This window comes from Etheostoma cragini, chromosome 17 (genome assembly GCF_013103735.1).
Source record: "Etheostoma cragini isolate CJK2018 chromosome 17, CSU_Ecrag_1.0, whole genome shotgun sequence".
NCBI lineage: Eukaryota > Metazoa > Chordata > Actinopteri > Perciformes > Percidae > Etheostoma > Etheostoma cragini.
The window spans coordinates 5,660,017-5,683,212 of NC_048423.1; the positions used below are offsets into that span (position 1 = coordinate 5,660,017).

General features: G+C 39.6%; 1 protein-coding gene across 2 annotated transcripts in view; it reads right to left on the reverse strand.

The window, feature by feature from the left end:
* LOC117960104 (inactive phospholipase D5-like) overlaps positions 1–23,196 on the reverse strand; it is a 46,514-nt gene that overhangs the window by 4,034 nt on the left and 19,284 nt on the right. For both annotated transcript variants that reach the window (XM_034897683.1, XM_034897684.1), the window contains exons 2-8: positions 13,363–13,499; positions 6,276–6,462; positions 3,482–3,590; positions 3,040–3,167; positions 2,203–2,400; positions 426–562; positions 111–276 (exon numbers count right to left, since the gene is read on the reverse strand). In XM_034897683.1, the coding sequence (XP_034753574.1) occupies positions 111–276; positions 426–562; positions 2,203–2,400; positions 3,040–3,167; positions 3,482–3,590; positions 6,276–6,462; positions 13,363–13,499 (1,062 nt within the window). The remainder of the gene's footprint in view (positions 1–110; positions 277–425; positions 563–2,202; positions 2,401–3,039; positions 3,168–3,481; positions 3,591–6,275; positions 6,463–13,362; positions 13,500–23,196) is intronic.

Genomic DNA, 23,196 nt, shown 5'->3' on the forward strand with positions numbered 1-23,196 from the left:
CACACACACACACACACACACACATACACACACACACATATAGTGAGCACTGATAAAGCAAACATTTTTAATAAATAATTAAAACTTCTATGTGGTGGCCTTTTACTTACAGCTTCCATTGAGCAGTTGGCCTGCTCCATGCACAGACTCCTCAGGGACCAGATGAAGTTGAAAGTAAGTGGATGAGTCTTTTCCCAGCAACTAATCAGGAGACGGACCCGGACCTTTCTCAGGATCAGAGCCTCCCGGATAAGACCGTCAATACGGGACCAGTACCTTGGCACAGATACAAGCATACAGCCAAATGTGGGCACACAGAGTTAAAGCAATTGAACCATAGCAAAGCATCCAAGCTTTTGATGATAAATGCCTGTCCAAAGAAATTCAAAAGAAAGCAACTTCAAAAGTGTTACGGTGGTTTTAACCTGTGAGCGTTGCGGCTGAGGAGGGGCAGGTAATCGATTATAGAGATATATATGAAGTGGCGGGCCTCCTGGATGACCCTGGAAATGGCTTCAAGATCACTGCTACGATCTTTAGGGATGAACACATCTGGGGAGCTCTGTTATCAGAGGGAGAAAGACAGGCAAGACAATTAGGAAGTATTGGATGGTGAGAGGATGCACAACTGGTGAGTATTGTATAACCACAGTGAAAAGAATCAAAATAATATGCAGAATTACCATCAGGATTGTTATCAGCACTGTTATCATACCAACCAACTCAGCTCTAATCATCTTTATTATTCACTTAAGTGGCCATTAGGATTTGATTGTCTTCCTTTGTTTTATCTGTGTCTGTGTGCGTGTCTTGTACAAAGCCCATGTGATTTTTTAACTACGAATGTGTGTTTTTTGTGTGTTGATATTAATCTGTTAGAGATGGACAGCCCAGCCACATTAACAGTTTTCTGCTGCAGGTGGGATGACATTACCATCACTCATCTCAAAGAAGAAAATGACACTGAAAGACACAGTGTCCTGCAGAGACTACTCTGTATGAAAAATGTACAAACTGTCACCTCCACTAGAGATGGTAGCTACACTTGAGTGTACTGTAGTTTAAAAAGTTAGAGTCCCTATTTAACCTTAACATGTAAAACCTGAATATCTTGTTGAATTTCAGCTGATATGAATTGCAAACTGCTCTGATAATGTATATTTTCAGAGCATTACATCATATCATGAGGCCTCAGGTGATTCCCACCCCTACTTCTCAGAACTGTTTGGGTGCACAGATTGACATCTCCCTGATTCTCCTGCCACACTTTGTTATGTTAAAGTGGGACATAAACCTTTATCATTGTTATTGGTCACCTCACATAATTCCAAGCATTACCCTGGCCATCTTCAACCTGAGCTGAGGTCTAATTAGTCAGAGTAACTCATAACAACTGTGTGGATGTGCAGGGCGCTAAATTTCTTGGGCTGTGTCAGAAATCACTCCCTATTCAAAATCATGCATTTTAGACCTTTTTCATTGACTTGTGTTAACAGGAAACGCACAAGTGAAACAAATTTCCCTAACAATGGCTCAGTTCCATTGGTTGTTCAAGTAAATCAATCCGGTGAACCTTCATGCAGCATGCTCACTTAAACAATGCAGCTGTTAATGTAAATAATTACACCTGCACCTTTTCTGCACCTTTTCTGATTCAAGATGTCAAAATACAGTAAAAAGGGGCTGCTACAGTTCTCCACAACTGAAACAACTTGTCCCAGAATCCCAGTCAAGCGAAATGAACCGTATACTAAAGCTCACTTTTGAACAGTCTGTTGAAACATCACGTTTCAAATGACATAACATTGGATTATGTCAGCCACCAATCATATGTAATGTCTTTCTGAGTGTCGGCAATGGAAGGCAACTGAATGCTGTTATCTGATATAGATACTTTGCAGTTAACTAGGATACTTGAGGCTGTAAAGTAGTCCACAAATGCTAGCTTATGGTTGTCAAGAAATTAACAGATGTCTCATGTTTTAAATAATACACATCCCTTTAAATTGACCTTTTGACTTTTGGAGTCTTACTCTTCTAAACAAGCCTTTTTTCTGTACTTGTGCCATCAATACAAAATTCCTCATTAATTAAGGGTTGGCATGTTAAGATTGTCCTTGACATATCCACCAGGAAAAGGAACAGATTTGAACTTTTTCTGATGAACAATACAAACTAATGCCATCACTAACTGTCACTTACAGAGACGTAGGCCTGAGCCTTTGTGCTGTTGAGAGTGAACTCCAGTGGTGTGTCCCTGTTGAAGAGGGCAAAAAGGCGCTTGGACCAGAAGGATGGGATGAAGTCTCTATACTGGAGCCCCCAGTAGAGGCTGAACACTCTGTGGAGGTCCAGAGCCAGACAGCTGCAGTTGTACACCAACACACCCAGCTCCTTCCTCTGGAGAATGAACACAATCTCTGTTAGATCACCACCAGCATTGAGACAGCACACATTTACATCAATATCTTTGTATTTTTGCTCAATATTATCAACGAAAATGCTGTCCATTGTCTCCATAAACATCAGAGTTCTCTTTTTTGCAAGTCATTTTAACCAGTTTGTATCCATCCATCAACCTACACACAAACATACACACACACATACACACACACACACACACACACACATGCAGAGATTATGAACTGGTAAGGTTATTACCAACAACAATAGAAAGGAGCTCAATTCAGCTTTCACTCACATCTAACACAAACACAGTAACCACTTCACACCAGATCTCACTACATCCCCATGAATGTAATCAATGCAAAGAAAGCTTTTACTTTCCACCCACCCACACACACACACACACACACACACACACACGCACACACACCTTCCCCCTGTCATGCCATAATCTCATCTAATAACAGGCCTTTGGCAACAGCAGGGGTGGAAAGACGCTACAGTGGTTGTTCTCTGTGTTGTTAGTTTTAGTTCTTTGCCTTCTACTGCATTTTCATTTCAAAGAGGCATCTGTTACAGTAATATATGTGTGTGTTTCTGTGTGTGCTCGGATGTGTGGTGGATTTTAAATACAGTGGCAAGGGATCTCCAGTCCATGCTGGCGCTGCCGATGTAGAAGTGTTTTCTGTCGACCACCCAGAAGGAGGAGTGGAGTTGACCTTTGGTCAGAGCTGTCATGTTCACATAGTGGACTTCAGCATCTAGAAATAGAGTGAGAGAGAGAAACAGCAATCAAGAAAAAGAAATAAGGAAGTGTGACAATGCTTTTGAAATAAAAGAAGTTATAAGTGAGACAACCAGAAGGATAAAAGCAGATCTAGCCACAGACAGATAGAAACAGGATCAACAAGAAAATGAAACACAAAGACATATCAAGGGAAATATAAAAATATAAAGATTAAACGAGCTGAGCAGGACAAATCCAGGACAAACAGTCCACAGACAGAGCTAAATTGCAGCATGTTTGAAGACACAGACACACATAATCTATAATACAGTGAGAAATAGAGCTGACTGTGTTTGGCGAGCATCCCAAGCTCAGTCGAGTCGGTCATCCCGCTGGAGATCTTCAGCTGGATTCCTTTAGCTTTCAGCCCTTGCAGCCTAGACAGCAGAGCCCTGCCCTGAGGGAAACACATCATAAAACATCCATTGACACATGAAATCCATATATATTCCGACAACATTCTCCCTGACTCTGACTCTGTCATCATGGTTAGTTCGGCATTGGCTTGATTTTGCCTGATTTTGTGGTACACGTAGTCCTAATTATTCCCAGAGAAAGTCTTACAATTTGGTGATATTGGGAAGTTTGCTTTAGGCTTTTACGCAGAAAACAAATTGCAATTTAAAGCTAAGTCAAAGACGTCTGAGCTAAATGGATTGAAGCAGAACACTATTAAATGTTGTTGCAGATAGTAAGAAACTAACACGTCAGGGACATCTGAAAGAAGTGTGATGTTGCCTTTTTTACACAAAATTTGCATGTAAAAACTAAATAACAGTTAAATGTTTCAATTGAGTTATCACACAATCCTCCACAAAAGATGTATGCAGAACTGACAGTGATTCTTCTCATAGTGGGATCACAAAATATTTTGTGATTGTTGGCTACTCTAACAATAAGTTGTCTCATTTAATCAGCTTTCTGCAGAGAGCTGGAGGCTGAAAGGCCGTTAGCTCTCCTTTGCCCCAAAGCTTGGGAAAACAGCTATTGCTTTCCAATCAACAGCCATAGGCTGTCATTAGTCCTTACATGCTCCATTCGTGTGTGTGTGTGTGTGTGTGTGTGTGCGTGTGTGTGTGTGTGTGTGCGCGTGTGTGTGTGTGTGTGTGTGTGTGTGTGTGTGAGAGTTTCATTATCATTTTCTTCTGCCTGACCAACCCCCCTGGCAACTGTCAATACACACGTCCAAGCATCTTAAAAATAACCTAGAGTAGTATTTTACCAGCAAGCACAACTCTAGAGGGACATTACTGATTTTCCGCTATGATTTGTGTCTTTTCATTTGTTGTCCTACTTTGATTTTATTATCTAATTTGGCTGAAGCAGAAAACCTTTAATGTCTTTCAAGGTATAATAAATATAAGAGCGGACAGGTGTGTAGTCTGCTTAATGACCTGGGCATGTGGACAAAATCAAATAGAAACAATGTTGTATAGCTAATGTAAATAATGCATCAATTCTTCTGTCACACATTGCATTTTATTTTACATTATGTAAGTACAATTTTCAGGTACCTGTACTACGTGTTTCCATTTCATGAACTTTATACATCTACTCCACGACATTTCAGAGAAAGATGTTGTATTTATGACTCTACTTGATGTATTTGGCAGCTGTAGTTGCTGGTTTAGTTCAGATTAAGCCTTTGTCAAAACCATATCGCTGCAAGCTGGGGTTTTCTCTCAGAAGATCTCAGTGAGTTGAAGTTTTAACAATGGCATTTATAGCATCTCAGATCAGAACAAAAACCCATCAACAAACCACATTTGCATTTACAACAGGTATTTACTAGTCTGGCTATCGCCAGACCAAACCAAAGTCAATAGATTGAGATTAAGCATTGTTCTGAGGAGTCTACTCTGTATTTTCTCTGCACATCTGCACAGGCGTGACCAACAATTATAGTTCATGTCACTCCCCGATGTAGGTCAATTGCAGATTTGAGTCGCGCACACGTCACTTTGAGACCAGTAGCCTACAAGATGCTAACGAGAGACTTCTGTAATGTCAATACAGAATAAAAATGGACCTACTTAATGAAGTTTGTTCACTGCTGGCTACAAGCTAGCAATCAAACACAACAAAGGTTGTCAGTTAAATGGCGTTTTGAACGTTAGCAATCAAACAACCATAGATAGCTTAAATGTTTTTGAAAAGATTTCCATCTTCTGTTATTGTTTGTAATGACAAAAGTTAATTATTTCATGGAACACTTTTTGCCATAAACCATTTAAATCTGAGCATGCACAACTGAAATCTGCACTCGACTTCCAACAGGGACTGACAGTTCAAATAACTCTGTACGCAATTGGAAAGCCTTTCAACCAATTGGAACAGCGATCCAGGTGATCCAGGACGTAAAAGTGACAGCTGCATCAACAGGTTACCGCGCTTTGGTGGCGTTCGGTGGCCGCTATGTTGAATGTAAACAAGAAGATTGCTGAGATCATTGCAGTGACTTAATCTTTGTTGTTTGTGACTGTTAAAGAGGATACAATCATGCATTAATGCACCACAAAAAAAATATATGAGAAGATTGTCTAATTAAATACAAATTAGTATAGCAGAATTGTTTTCCCCATCTCTCTTACCCCATAAATCATCTCATGATCCCCCATGTTTACCTTGTGACTCTTTGTACTCCCAAAACCCTATTTTGAGGATCAGCTTCACCTCAACCAGCTACAACAGCACAATTCTGCTTATACTTTGATACATCATTAACAATCCAATAATGTGGTGATAACATTATATCACTTACAGGAAGCATTCTTCTGCAGAGAAAGTAGATTTAATGTGATACTTTTTTAATTAAGCTGATAATATGTGAACCTTTAAATGCATTGTTTAAATACATTGTTGTATTGGTACTTTTACTTCTCTGATTATTATTATTATTATTATTATTATTATTATTATTATTATTATTATTATTATTATTATTATTATTATTATTGTTCACTGATTATTATTTAGACGAAGCAAAAACACAAGGATAGAGAGAGAAGAAAGAGTCACACAATTTAAATAAATGCCTCAACGTCTGCCAAGTCAAGCCTCTAAAGGCTTGCTCTGGGTTTACCTGTCTGGCAGCCGGCTGGAAGCTGGATTCATAGTCAGAGGAGTTGAGGAGCCACAGCGGGGAAACTATCTCTACGACCCGGATAGCGCGGTCCAGTAAGTTGTACAGCCCCACTGAGAGAGGGAGGTGTGATGTTCCATTGTCTATGAAGGAGATGTCTTCTGGGATGTTCTCCACAAGAACTACTCTGTAGAAATTATACAGAGAAAAACAGATTAACGAAGAAACGCAATGATGTAAAATGAGAGCCTGCATTCCAAAAAAAGCTGCAAAAGAGCATTATTAGGCTGAGCCACAGAGACCTGTTAATGGAAAAATTCTGAAATTAATGTGAGGTTCATAATCTTTCACAAAGCAATTATGTGTTTGCATTACTGGCAGAATTTGTATGAGCTTGGGTGCCACTAATAAGAAGTTACGTTCCTTCTTTTTTATTGCTGACAAATTAGCCACAGCACGCTTCCTCAGGATTGTTCACTTAATGAGAGTTATCAAGATTAGACTCACACCACAACTGCCCTTAGATACCATGAAGCATCATTAAATCTTGTGCGGGTTGCCTCTGCCAAGGGCTGAGAATAATTGAAGGTTGATGAAGAACAGATGTCAGCAATGCAGATTCAATTACACCTAGTCAGGGATTTCTTTTCCAATACTTTTTGCTGTATTCTTGTTATTTTCTCATATATACTACTCCCTATGCTTTCACATGATGCATTTTTGTGTAGCCATCAGCAGTCTGGTGTCGTCTAATGTACTGTAGTTGCAGCAAGCATAATTAATGAATTTACAAAGGCTTACCAATCTCCTCTCTGCCAGATTCAGTGGATTGCTTGAAGTACAGAACAGACACACACAAACACACACAGCCTTTTCATTGTCTGTTCTAAGTCTTCCAGTGTGTGGTAGGCATTAGTTCAATGGTGCACTCTGAATGCTCGCTGTGAAAAAAATTGCAGGAGACCAAGCAAACCAAATATTTAAAAAACTAGCTTAGACCACGTTTTTCTCTTTATCATAGAACTGTACCACCAAGCTGAACGTGACAGTAAATTATGTGGAAAATGTTCTCAGTGACAGTCATTTTGCATTATACTGCTTTGTAAACATCACTGAATGAATATCCCTGCATTTTCCGCCAAGGTAATATCAATGTATCTGGCTACTGGCTAACCATGACTCTGAGCTCCCACTATTGTATCTCCAGTTCCCATTTTACCTCACCAGGATGCTGAAAGCGACAGAAGTATCAGCACTGGAGTGAACAGATAGAATTAGCCGTGGCAGACCCAGATCTGCAGCCACACAGAACCAATGCTATTATCAAGCTCCAGCGCTCAACACATTCTCTCTGTGTCTGGCTTAGACATTGACTTCTGCCACCTAGATTTTGTACAAGAAATAGAAATAGGGAGAGGGTGCTCAATGAGGGAGAACTCACATATTAATTCTGCACCTTCATAGTTGATTGTTTCTGGATAAAACGCTTTCCAAGAGCAGAACCACGACATGACTGAATGTGTATTTAAATGTGCTAGTTTGTCACATAAATTAGTCACACACCTATAAAACATGGTGAAAGAAATTGAAAAAGAAACTGACTTTAAGAATCTCTAAAAAATTATGCATCCAAAAACTTAACCAGTAGTAATCAATAGGTAGGTTGTGGGCCAAAAAAACAGAACAATGAAAAACACAAAAATGATTTGGTAATTATTGAATTGCATATGAGGTTTATAATCATTTAAAGTGTTAGTGCAGGTGTGAATGAAATACTTTACACACAGCTGCATTTTATTGGAATGTAGTGAATAATGCTTTCATCGCAAGTAAATTGTCTTTTGTCTCTTTTTGATTTCTTTATTGCATTTAAGAGTCATTCTACGCATTTTTTTCATGGCTTTCTGGCTTTAAAACACAGTTGGATCTAGTCTGGCGGGCTCCCTGGCGATGGCTCTGTAATACCAAACAGATCTTAGTACTTTGACCGGTCAGAGCCCAGGGTCAGCTGAGATTTGACAGCTCGTGGTCCATCGAGTGCTTCTCTCAAGGGCACACTGACGCGAGCATGTTACAGGTGATAATGTACTGGCATCACACTGAAGGGCCCGTTGCCATCTTGCAACTTGAAAATGTAATCCTGGCTAAAGTAAAGCCAGGTCAGGTTTTGGAAAGTGGCCAAAGGTCAAACTGTAAAGTAGGACTCATACCCTCTGTGATCATAACATGCTGATTCCTCCTCATGGAAGGGCCATTCAATATGTTTCAGTAAGTGAAGCAGAGTCTGGGGAGAATCATGAGTAAAGTTGGATCATATGTTACTGAGGGTGTGTACTCTGCCATTTGTCAGCCACAGAGCTTGAGGACTGAACACAGAGTGAGTAAAATGAAAAGAGGAGTATACCAAGACACCAATACAGCGAGCTGTGATGAAATTATTGAGAAGATTAATGTTCACATCACACATCCTAGAGTCTCCTTTGTTCTGTAAAGACAGCAAAAACTGGGACAGCTATAGTTAACACATCACACAAAGGTAAAACAAGGATGGAAAGTAAACAAGAGGAGCAGTTGTAATCTTATTTTGAAAGAAATCCTTTCTGTTCACTGTAATGGCTTTGAGGTATGATGAATAGTGGTTGTGAGTTGTAAAAACAAGCAAACAGGCTTCAGTGTTAAAAGCGGAAAAACAACAAAGTAGCTTGTCTATGCCTGCAAGGGATTTGTTGATCTATGCAGTCTGTGATGTCCACTGCTGGTCCCCATCCATTTTAACCCATGTGCACACTCATGGGTGCGATTCATCCCCAGCCAGTCAATACCTAAGTGGTGTAAACTTTATGGTGTGTATGTGCATACATGACACACTGAGACAGAGACAAAGACAGACAGTGTGTCTGAATGTAAAATCCCTCCATCACTCTCTGCATGATAATGGATTCCTGTCTTCACAGTGTGGGAGGTGAGCGCAGTTGGACTAAAACAATAAACTCTCCCTCCTGATGTTTTGTTTCAAATGTTAGAACATTATTTCCCACCATTACAGAGCAGTCAGGGCAGAGGCATGTTTACATGTTACACAAACTCATATAAAAATCCATAAAGCATGTAAGGCTACTGTATTGAAATTGCTGATTACACATGCAAATACTTGTGATACTGTGTGACCACTGTACCACTTGAGTAACAGCATGATATGTGACAGTGTCAGCTCCTGACATCTGATATAAATTATCCACCCGCTCATGAGCTGCCCCGAGCTCTGGGTGTACAGCAGCCAGGACATTAATATGGGTATCGCAGGAGATGCTGCTGCACTGCTCACTTGCTGTTCATTTAAAGGGTAAATGTCAAATCCATTGTTTCATTGGGTACAACCAGAACACTGATATAGCGGTAAACACGCTTCATATGTAAATTTCAACCCATTATCTGACATTTGAGCCACTAAATGACATGTTTCTTTAACCATAATCCTCTGTGTTCTATGCTAGTAAATGTAGACAGCAAGTTCTTAGTTTATTACATTGTTCCAAGACTGTCTGTCACAACTCCTGTCCTGGGTGTTCCCTCCCATTTCTTTCGGGGGCATTTTAGGCATTTATTTGTACAGAACAGATGAAGTCATGAAAAGGGAGAGAGAGGGGAATTGACATGCAACAAAAGGCGCGCAGGTCGTTGTTGAACCTTGGGCTGCTTTGTTGAGTTATTAGCCTCCATATGTGGGTGCACACTCTACCAGGCGCCTAGTTCCCTGACATTTTGACCAATGGGCAATGACCAATAGTTTACATCCACTAATCTGACCTGTTAAACTCACTATAGGCTATACTGTATATCGTGTTGTAGCTGACTCTCAGAGATGCTAACACCAAGCTGCTTTTCAGTCAGTTCTGCCTCATTTGAAAGAGTTATTTGGTTGGTGCTGTAGCCTAATTTATGTGGCTTATTCAGTTGTTTTTCTCTGCCCGTTCTGGCTGCAGGTTTTCTTGTTTTATCTTGGGGGATACACCAGACTGTTTTTGGGATACAATCAGATGAGTGGGATTAAACAGCTAACACTCTGCTCCAACAGCCAAACAACAGACACTGCTGTAACTGTGACATATATATCATGTTACAGCTGTCATATATGATATTTCATGCTGTTATATCATGTTAACGTTGTCCTCAGAGGGAATAATAAATATCAACTAAATCAAGTGTTTGATTGTACTGTCGAACAAATACATATATGTAAAGTCATCATCATCATTTATCTGCATCATTGGGAGATTTAAAAACAACATTTTAACACAGATGCACAGTAGCAACCCATCTCAGATGTACTGTTCTGAGATCTAAGCATTAACATGGTTTATGCAGGAAAAAATAGATTAAAGGGAAATCTACATAACAAAACAGCCAGCTGCGTGTGACAAATCTGAATTACAATATTACAAAAAATACAGCTGCTGAGTCATTATTTGGGTTGCTAATAGGCTCAGATAGAGATTTCTTTTCATATTAGGCATAGATTTCATTTGCAAGTTACTGGGTCATTTTTAAAGAGTAAATACTGACTGAAAAGGGTTTTACAGGCCTTTCCTTTGATGAAATACAAGCACCTTTAGGAATCTAAGTGAGCATGATCAAGCTTCACTGCACCCCATTATAAATGTGTCAGTATAATAATAGTCTATCACTTTTCTTGTTTTTGTATTGCAACTTGCTTTGAGCAAACTACTTTACAAATCATCCATTATATTACACTTGCACACGTTATAGGTCTTCAAATGAGACATGTCACTGTCAAATTTAATCATTAAGCTTAAGGGACATAAACAGCAGTTCACACCTGGTAAATGACAGCACACATTTCTGAAATTTGTGTGGAGTTAAGTCTTGAAATGACAAGCCCCCCGTCATCACAGACAGCAAGAATTTAACAGATGATAAATCTCTAAATCTTGCATTATTCAAACCCAATATATTTCCTGATATCCTCAACTTGTTCTCCCTCCATCTGGCTCACCCATCAACCCTCCTCCCTCAGCCTCGTCCTAGTCATCTCTCATTCTACCACCAAGCTTTAGGGGTCCTTCAATTACAAGTTTGGATTACACTTTCCGCCTTAAGTAGAACAGAAGGATGTGGTGTGGAGGTTGTTAAATTACTGCACAGGAGTGAGAGAGCAGATGGACACAGATATAAAGAAAGAAAGAGAGATAGAACGAGGGGAGGGGGGGCGTAATTCATTGTTGAATGGTAAATTGGATGATGAGAGTCTAATGGAGGGGAACTTGTAGGAAGTGGAGAGAGGAAAATGCTGGATCAGAGAAAATGACTTGCTGATCAGCCAGTTTCACCCTGGACCACCACGACATACTGCAGTGGTTTGAAGGCTTTTTGTCTGGGGATCCATATTCTTAAACAGTCTGAGGAAAATTGTTAAAGGTGTAAGGTTACTTTCAGAAGAGCCTTGGTTGAGGGAACAAAGATTTGTTTTGTATTGGTGCTACTTGGCATGTACCATTTTTACTTTGAGACAATAGGAGTCTCTCTCTACATGAATGCAATGCACTGCTATGGGGTCTGCAGCCTTTATACACTGCAGTTTATATTTTGCCAGTGGGTTTGACCTGCTGAATTGCAACGTGTCACCCTAGACAGTGAAAAGAAATGGACCAACAGATCCAGTTGTTCCGGAGAAAGACCAGTGAAATCAATTAGAAGCTGATTAGATATGACGTGGGCAACGTGTCAGAAAGTTGTAAGTCTTCTGATAGCTGTGCCAAGAGAAATCTCAATCATTCCCTAACTTGCAGAGATGGAGAGCGTAGGTATATGTGAGGAGATGACATAGGTTCAGGCTAATTATTGCCGACTAAAATGTTAGTTAAAATTAGTAATTAAACCCAAACAGCTAATGTAAGTCCAAACAGTCTGCTAGTTTCTCCTGACAATGTGGTGATATGTCGACTATGCAACAGCAAGTCGCTTGGTCATGACACAATTATAAACCTATTTTTACAAAAAACGTCTGCCACAGAGCCCTAACGTGAGCTACAAGGTAACGGAGCCTTTTATACAGTGTTGTGTTTCTTTAGAAATAAACAAAGGACAAATAGAGTCTTTAAACGCTTCAGATGTAAAGTTATTTGCTGTCAAAGTGACGTCAAAATGAAAGGCACTCAATGGCATGCTCACGGCGGGTGATGGCTTTGTAGCATTAAAATGGCGCCATCAGAGCAACGTTCAGAGAGGAGAGGCTTACCCCCTTGCGTGTAACAGACTGGGATTGATTTAGGGTTTGAAACTGGAGCTAAAACCGCAATGGAAACTGTTGGAAAAATTGCAAAAGAAGCCAAGGCAAGCCAATTTGGTCAAAGGAAGTGTGGTTTTAATTTCTTAAAGCTACTGGCACCAATTCCATAAGCTAGATGTCCAAAATCATGTCAACCATTGTTTGAAAAGGTTTATATATTACAATAATTGAGTTTTCTTGCTCTATTGCTTTAGTGTTCACATACTGTAGCTCCCAGAAATGGAGAAACACTCAGTTGTTTTTACATTCAGTGTGTAAGCTTTTTTTCAGTGGTAGAGTGGTGTCCTCCCAGTTGTGTCCTTGGGCAAGAAACTGAACCCAGAGTGGCCCGCAATGCTGTGCATTGGAGTGTAAATGCGTGTGTACGTTTGTCTGGTGGCACCTTGTAGTTGCCTCGGCCACTGTGTGTGAATGGGTCCTGCACTATGTAAAAGCACTTTGAGCAGTCGTTAGGACTAGGAAAGTATATAAATACAGCCCATTTACACAATTGGATAAAAAGACAGCACAGAGGTTGGTACCAACACAGTTTCTCAAAAAAGAAAAGAAATTGCAGGGTCATCTGGCAAACACATTTAACCTGGCTCAACTCATGACACACCACAAAGTCCCTAATGCAACATACTCCCACCAGAGCAGCCCCCCTGCAGTGATTTAACACAGAGCGGATTTTGGTATCAACACTTGTTATATGACCATAACTTGTAATCAAGGGAAAAAAGCCAAACATGTTGTAAACACTCAAAGTGAACTGTGTGCTTGTGGTTCTGCAGCTCTCACCTGCAGTTCCTGCTACAGTTCTCCTCTGTGATTCCATCTTCATCCTCGCCCCAAAAGTCCACTGCTGAGAAAATCAACGCCATCAGTACGGCGAAGCAGCACACCAAGGCGAAGATCATAATGCACTTCTGCTGAGACTGCAAAAGAGAGAAAAGAAAAACAACATTGATTTTCAAGGTGCTTTTTACCCTTCATCAAAACAAGACCAAAGCGCCCCAACCTTGGCTTCTGTTAGATGGCTGCTCTGGCTGACCCAACTTATGATTTAATGCACAGCTCAGCAGGTCATAACATGATATGGGGGAGAATTTAACACAAACATGTAAGGTCTACGCAGGACCTTGCAAGTACACACTTTTATTTAAAGAACATGAGGCAGAGAAACAAGAAAGAGAGTAGAGAGCAAGGAGAGAGACAGAGAAGGAAAAAAGCTAGTAAGAAAACAAATCGATCAATAGAAACAAACCTTAACATGAAGTCCACATGCTGCTATGTGGTTGAGAAGGATGTAAGGATCAGGGTGTTCTATAAGGGCAATGATTATGTGAAAATAAATGAAATAATCTAATAAATGTCATGATACATCACCCTTGGAGGCTGCAGGACATGAAGTATTACCAGTTCAGGGATTCCTGCTTTACATCTGGTAACCGTTTGATGATAGTATGGTTCTTTAACGTTATTGTTAAGCTATGGTTTGTGTTGAATTTGACACATTTCCCCTGTTTTGTTTTGCCAATTAAAGTTAACAAAATAAATGCATATGTGAAATAAAAATGTTCACGGGCAACTCAGAAACTGTATTCTATAGTCTTGTGCCACACAAAAGTGGTGGGACACTTTGATCAAGGTTAGGGGAAGATCACAATATGAAATTTCAATAAATTAAAGAAGTTATTTCATCAAATCTGATGTTAACATTTTCAACCAAGACCACTTTCTCTAACCTTCACCTAGTGCCAAAATTGTTATGCCGTGGTTGCTATGAGCAGATTGCAGGGAAAACAAATGAAGTATGTTGTCAATCAACATTTTAAAGTCATATTTTGTTTGAATCATTTCCGACAATGCAGATGCATTTCAATGATGTTCCCTTATTATGTTGATACAAATGTCCCTTTGGCAGAATCATGGTGTCATGCTTGTCCGTGTGTCAAGTTTCTGTTTTTAGTTTGTTTTGTTTAGCATGTTTTCTGTTAGTTTTCCCATTTCCTGTTTTATTTTGTAGGTTCTCTGTTCTCCCTTGTGTTGTCTTGTAGTACTTCCTATTTAATATTTTCCCACCTGTGTGATTAGCTGTGGCAGCCTTGTGTCGCACCTGTGTCTCATTGTCTCCCCTGTCTTGTGTATTTAAGTGTTGTCTCCAAGTAGATCGTCTGCATCCTTGTGTTCAGCCTTCAAGCATTTTCCCCAGTGTTCTGTATTCCTGAGTTCCTGTTTCCCTTTGGATTTTGACCTTTGCCTGTTTTCCTGGATTACCCTTTTTGCCTGCTGTTTACTGGACACTGTAGTCTTTCTTTTACTAGCGTGCTTTAAAACATTGTATCTTATATACCGGAGTTGTGCATTTCTGGGTTTGTCCTCTGTGAGTGGGATACATGGTGTTATAAAATTATTGGATGTGGCAAATCTGTTGTGCATTAATTCTTGTTAGTCGTTCAAAGTATACTTTACAATTTGGCTTGTCATAACATTGTTAATGTAATGTTAATGTAATTAATGTTATTAGTGTAACTAATGACATTAATCCTAGGTCTTCTCTATTTATTTGTCCCACTAGGCCATTTAAGTAAACAGTAAGCCAGTATGTGTTGATACCAGGGCCTTAAACAGGCACACATAAATGGAAATCAATCATCATCATTTTTATTAAATGCAACTGTGTTTTTCCTGTTATGACGTGGAGATTTGAGACCTGTGTATTGATTACTACCTGATACTATGGTTGTATACTAGTCAGTAAGATGTACACTTTTGCATTGTTTTGGTCACAGCACTACCACTTGTTCCTATTTTACATATGTAAAAATCATTATCTACCAAGATCATATAATAATGCAGGATTTATTTTATTATACAACATCTTTATCAACCCTTGACTGAAAGTCATTACAATAGTTGTATGTATTGCAGCCTCACCCATGATTTCAATATATACAACAGCGTTGACCCACACACAGGGAAACATCCTAACTATTTGTAGAACAATAACAAATGTATCATGATCCCTTAGAAGAGCCACAACTAATTACCCTTGAACGCAGCAGATCATTAGCACTTTCAACTAGACTGCACTCATTATCCTCAGGGACAAATTTCATATCATACAACACTGACGTCTGAGAGCAACACAAACACAAAGCCACGGTGATTTTGTTGTGGTTCACTGTAGCTTAAGACATTCAAACCCATAGGTTCCCATGTGGGAATTAAATTAATCTACAAGCAAGTCAACAGAGTGCCCCCAGTAAACTATAGAGACACTAGCAGGGAAATTTAGCTTCACACTCTCATCTTCACAACCATCTGTCTGAGCTGATGTCTGACAAGGGAACAGTGGTTTTCTTTCTCTTGGCATGTAATATTATGCCTAATTCCTAAGTGTAGCCACAGTATGCTCAACCAACTCTTTTTATCTCAATTCTCCGTGTATCATACTGGTTGCATAAGGATGAAAACAGCATGAAGGTTGCAGTAATGACTTCCTGACCATAAGGCAACTGGTTCTCAACCGCAGTCTTGAGAAAATGTTGTGAAGATTGAAAAAAAATAACAATTTCTACATCTGAGCATTAAATAGCCCCAGGCACTTACCAAAAGCAAACACACAAGGTAAATGGAGGTTTACTCAAGTCTGTCAATCATCTGCTGGACCTTGTACTACAATAAAAGCAAGTTCAGATGAAGGTCCACCTGCGCTTCATGCTTCTCATATTTCCAGTGTTTTTACTACCAGCTGCTGCATTCAAACGTGTTCAGATGTGCATGGTAGATACGATATACATTATAAAGAGGTCAGACTCAAAGGGTGCACTTAGGACAGTGTAACCTGATATCAGAGCAGAGCTAGGGATCAATACACCTACAATTGCAGAAAATAGTGTGCTTCTCAGTGCCTGTTTAGAAATACATGTACATGTAACAGGCATAAAAAGAAGAAGAAAGGTTACGCCACTAGCATGTTGTGTATTGAGGTGGTGGCAGAATTCTTAGAGAAGGATATCTCAAAACCAGGACACATGAAACTAAACTATCAGCATGGCTAGATCCCACTAGGGGTACATGTCTTTTTGTAATTTAGGGACATGGACCCTTAAACAGCAGTGCATTTCTAGGGCAACTGATGGTAAAACACTCTCCTTCTCATTGCTGCCTTACTGCAAACTGAGCACTGAAAGATATCATCACTACGTCAATAAAACATCTAATTCCAGTTGTCTGTTTTTCTGACTTACTCATACAAACTTTAGTTATATTTTTATACGTTGATTTATATGTTGTCAAGAGCCTTTTTGGTTGTTTACAGTTACTGTTACAGGATACAGTGACATATGATAGAACATTCCAAGGATGTAGAAGCAAAGATAACCTTGAGCGAGTTGCTAAAAGAGAGTCATAAATAACATAATTTTTGGGAGATTGCTCAGCTGGCTGTTTCAAAAGCTCCCCAGAGTCCGTCTAAAAAAGGCTGGCAAGTTGGATGGCACCGTGCCACACACACAAAAACAAATATACAGTCACTGTTAATGTTACTGTCTCACAAACAGACAGAAGTGAAGGCCAGGCCTGATAGGGTGGATGTTTATATCCTCAGATCAGAAGCAGAACTTTTAAACTGAGGCCTTCTCTATGCCAAACCTTTAAGTTGTATTAAGGCTGCCCAATTTGTGATATGGAAAAAACTATCTGCTTTGGAGAGTTTGAGAGAAGACATTGTGGTGATTGTCCAAAGCAAGCTCTATTTTTACCTATGTCCCAGCTTGTCGTGCTGCCATGTCCCCATATTGCGTGCTGGTTTGTGAACACGATGCAGGAGCCGTGTGGCCCCTGTGGCTTTGGAAGCACATTTAAGGATCTCTTTAGTGCGCCTACAGAGAAGCAGAATTAGTTTCTTCACAGTGCGGCCTGAGGAAACTTGTCAGGGGCCCAATTATCCTCTTATGAGTGTTTCCTCTTTGTCAAGTCATGGTGAGAACAAGTAGTCCAGCTGCTCAGAGGGAAAGACAAGTTTACACCACACCAACGTCACAATAGAAGTCTGTGAGCAACGTGTCCTGGTCTAATTGGTCTTATGAGCTTGGAGCACTGCAGATGTTGTGTAAAAGCTATTGGTAAAGCACTAGATCGCCACAAGCCTGGTGACAGCGTGAGCTGCTCTGGCAATTGAAGAGACAGTCTTGTTTTAAGTGCAGCCAGTTTCAATCCTTGCACACACAGACTATTGTGGAGAAGAGACAAGAGAGAAAAGGAAAGAAGAAAAAGAAGAGGATAAGAAGATGTGGTTGAGGCCTTTGTCACTGTATTGGATGGAGCGTGTAGCACGACACTGATTGGGTCAGGACTGACTGAGGACTGATAATCAAACACTGAGTGCACAGGGGATATAATAACCATACGTCTACAACCCGGCATTGAGCGAGTGCTCTTGTACATTTTTTTTCCCCACATTGTGAGACTGGATAGTCAAACCTTGACGCTGATTTCGCTCCAAGACCTTTTTAAATTGATTTGTTTGTTCACTGCTGGTGACTTACATAACACACATCCTGGCTATGGTGAGGTGTAAGAACAGGCCCCAAGAGTCTAATTAGAAGTGATGAGAACAATAATAAAATTATTTATTAAATTTGTTATTATTATTAAAAAAATTTAGTTTATTCGTAAAGCACTTTTAAAACCAGCAAAAAAAAATCCTTCACAACAAACACAACAATGAAATGCAGAACAATATTTTATTAATCAGGAAAGCATTAAGAAAAAAAGAGGAACAAACTGAAAAGCAACTGATGATTACTCTGTACCTTACTCTCCACAACAAAAATAACGTACAGTATAACCCAATAGTTAAGAAAAAAATGTACTTAAAATTGAAAGGTGACGCTCAGGTGACATAACTCTTACACATTGTAGTAACACCAGAAAGCATTAATACAACCACTCCTCTGTATGCAGATTAGTTTTTACTCCACACTTTCTGCAAATTTAAGATTTTACAGGAAGTGCACTTTGGCAAATTCTTGGTGCTGTTGGCTTTTCGTCCCTTTCTCTACCACCGTTTTCCCCTCTTTGCTGCACCCATCTGCTCTTTAATCACCTTTGTGATGAGCAAAGTGCCCTAAGTGAAGAAAACACATGATGTCCTGATTTTGGCTCATCCTGCAAGGAAAAGTCCATGGTTCACACAGCTGCTGAAATCCCACTAATCGCTCAATCAGTGGCAGTATGACCAGAACACATCTAAGTGTATCAATGGCATTCACACACACACACACACACACACACATATGTATGAATGTATGATTGCTGCAACATAATGTTCAGTCGTTGGACAAGTACTCCGTTAAATTAATATTCTTCTGTCAGATTTAATTCCTAAAAATTCTCATTGAAGAGATGTCAATGACAACTAGCATCTTAATATATTTGGCTAAGCATGTGTGTGTGTGTGTGTGTGTGTGTGTGTGTGTGTGTGTGTGTGTGTTTGTGTGTGTATGTGTGTGTTTCACTGAGTGCAGCAGTCATACTACTGTGTATGTACCTGAGCCTAAAGTGGAAAATCCACTGTAAAGTCCTAATCCTGGATAGTGAGTCAAACATAGATGATGAAATGTCACAGTAAGATATTTCAAATACAACCTCTTTTGTAGAGAGATTCCTTCATCTGACCAAAACATCAGCAGTAGATGTCAGATTTGGAGTCAGCTCACAGAATCAGAGAACAATGGAATCTTTATAGGCTCTCCCTTTTGCACCATGCATTAGTCATGCAAGGAGACATTTATCTGATAAAAATCAGCTCTTTCAACAAAATCCCCAGACTATAGTACGGATGTACAAAGTTAACTGATAGATAAATTGATACAGTGTTTAAAATAAAGAATTTAAGAACTAAAATAAAGAATTTAAATGACTCCATCCATCATACGTTCAATGTGCTGGATTGTTGGACAAAGTTAAGTATTATTTTTCATACATTATTATCTGGACACTGTACAGACATGCACGCACTTGCGCACACACACACACACATACATACATACCTACGCACGCACACACGCACGCACACACACACACACGCACACACACACACACACACACACACACACACACACACACACACACACACACACACACACACATTGTTTTTCATCTGAAGGTGTCATCATTCTATTCAACAGGTCTATTAATCTCAGCAGGGATCTTGGGTTTGCAGAGGAAAGGGATAATGAAACACAGACACACACACACACACACACACACACACACACACACACACACACACACAGACACACTCTACACATTCACGTTCTCAAAGCTGCCTGGCACAACTGCAGTCTTGGTTTCTGCACCAAGGTTTAGCATTGGCTTATTGATCACAATCAAATGTTAAATAAATGTAACATGGCTAAGCCAAGTGATTCTGAATACCATAAGCATTGCATTAAAGTGGATTAAAGTGGAAAATTTGAAGTAGCTTAGACTGATATTTTTGTCATAAAAATGTAATATTACAGTAAGTGACCATTACAATTGAAATGCTAGTCTAGAATTGCACGTGGAAATGTTATTTTTAAATAATTCTCATGTATGATTTTTGAATGATGGGCATTACACTGTCAGCTGCCTCATGTGATTTGTGCATTGAGAATTGTTTTACATGTTTTTTTTATGTGCAAACGTTTGGACAGAAAACCCTGGACAGCAGTTTCCAATTAATCTTTATCTTCAGACTTCATTACCAGTCAAAGCGAGCTTTATAAAATCCAAAGCTTACATTTCTAAATTCAAGGCCACTGCTACTACAACAGCATTGACCGATTGGTTGTCGATTAATAACGTGGTACATCCTGGTCTAGAATCTTGTTCTTGGTCTACAATGTCACTCAATCATTTGGTCTTCTCACAGTGTGATAAATGTTTAGTTAAGATAAAATAACAGCAAAAATCACCAAACTAGGTTGAAATTACAGTGTTGGCTTATAGCAAATACACCTAACTGCACATACAGGTAATCAGCAGCTATGTGTTTGTGTGTCCATCCATGCAATGTATTCATGTTCAATAGCTTTAAAATTCCGGAAGTGCAGAAAGAATGAAGGAAAGTGAGGAATATTAAACATTGTCATGACATGCTTTCCAAGTAAGTAAAGGGGAGGCACGTTTCTATGTTTGTGAGTCTTGATACGTTGAACAAAATTCTGGGAACAGGTCTGGTTGCTCTCTCTCTTACTTGACATCTCACTTTAGTTCTGTGTGATGACTTGAGCCAAATTTCATAAAGGTATGCTTGTTGTCATTGAACTGTGTTTACTGCTGGAGTTGTCTGTGTCCTGTCTCTTCCATCTATTTTCTGTCTCTATTTCTCCTCTCTAGTTTCAATGTATTTTTTAAATCCCATCTATCCTGCAATCACCTCATTGCCATTGCCTGAGCTAAACATTTGGATTCCCTGGCTGCAATATTTTACATAAAAGTGGCAAAAACTCCAGGCTTCAAAGTAGTCCTTCAGACACTCATAACCGGCATCGGTCAAGATTTCTTAGTTTTGATCCTAACTTTGCTCTTGGCCCAGCCAAATGCTTTTTACTATCTGCTACAGTTTGGTCAATGCATGCATAGATGCTGTCCTGATAGGATAGGTTAAAGGAGACTCAGTCTGTATCCTTTGCGTTCCACCTTCCAAGATTGCTCCGTTGCTGCAGGAAATTGCGCCAGTTACTGGCTATAGACCATTTTCACGGCGGACATTTTGACTTCTCATAGTAGGGAAAGCACAGCTGAAATTGATAACCTGACGATGGCTCAATTCCATCAAGTGTCCCAGGAAGCTATTTCAGTGAGTCAGCATGCACAATACCAGGGCCTCTCCTAAGTGGAATGCAGCCATTGTTAATGGTTTTGCATACACTTGTGCTTTTCCTACTATCCTCCTATTGTTTTGCACGAGTACTATGACGGGACTGTTATGTTGACAAAATCAAGTATAAACTCTTGTAAACAACGAATCCATTTGTTTGGGGGACAGATATTATTGAGAATTTGTGTGCATGGCTTGGGTATGTGTTTTTGCCAGGGGTATTATGGATTAGCACTGGGGCTTTGCGGTCTAATAAGCGTTGTGTGTTGAGAATGAATGTTAATTTACAGCTTGTAATAGTGTAAAAGAATAATTTGTGCTTCTATCGTACTAAATCCTACTAATTATAGTAATCATTTATATAAAAACAGTGGGGCTCGAAAGTTTGGGCACCCCAGGTAAAAATGTGTATTACTGTGCATAAAGAAGCCAAGAAAAGATGGAAAAATCTCCAAAAGGCATCAAAAGACAAATAAGACATTTGTATTTTATGTCACAAAAAGTTAGATTTTATTTCCATCATTTACACTTTCAAAACAACAGAAAACAAAAAAATGGCATCTGCAAAAATTTGGCTATGCAGGTTATAGCATGCACCGCCCCCTTTAGAAAGCTGAGACCTGACAGCGTCATGGATTGTTCTCAATCATCGTCTGGAAATACCAGTTGATGTCAATCTTCTTAAAATGATCTTAAAATGCCCAGACTCATCTGACCTTGCCCCGACAATCAGCACCATAGGTTCTTCTAAGCAGTTGTCTAGAAAACTAAAACTGAAAATGGTTGACTCTCACAAAGCAGGAGAAGGCTGTAAGAAGATAGCAAAGCCAATAGCCAATCGATGCCAATATCCTCTGTTCGGAATGTAATTAAGAAATGGCCGTCATCAGGAACAGTGAAAGAAAGCAAGAACTGGAAGACCAAGAAAAATATCAGACAAGACAGCACGCAGGATTGTAAGAAAAGCAAGTCAAAGCCCATGTCTGACTGCACGTTCCATCCAGAAAGACCTGACAGACACTGGAGTCATAGTACACCATTCCACTATAAAGTAATACTTGTGCAAACATGGTCTTCATGGAAGAGTCATCAGAAGAAAACCTCTCCTACGTCCTCAGCACAAAAATCAGTGATTGAAGTTTGCAAATGAACATATAGACAAGCCTGATGCATTGTGGAACAAGTTCTGTGGATGGAAGTTAGTGGGGGGGGGGACGTAAACTTGATGCCATCTGTGAAAAAGTTGTTAAAGTGAGTTGAAGAGAGGATGGTTTATGCAAATGGTGTTGATTCTAAACACACCTCAAAGTCAACGGTGGATTACATCAAGAGGCATAAACTGAAGGTTTTGCCATGGCCTTGACAATCTCCTGACCTCAACATATTTGAAAATCTATGGCTAGACCTTAAATGAGCAGTTCGTGACAGACAGCCCAGAAATCTTAAAGAACTGGAAGACTTTTGGAAGGAAGAATGGCCAAAGATACCTCAAACAAGTACTGAAAGACTCTTGGCTGGCTACAAGAAACGGTTCCAAGCTGTGATACTTGCCAAAGGGGGCAGTGCAAGGTATTAACTCCGCAGGGTGCCTAAACTTTTGCAGACGCAATTTTTTTGTTTTCTGTTATTTTGAAAGTGTGAATGATGGAAATTAAATCCAACTTTTTGTGACACATTATACAAATGTCTAATTTGTCTTTTGTTGCCTTTTGGAGATTTTTCCATCTTTTCTTGGTTTCTTTACGCACATTGATACA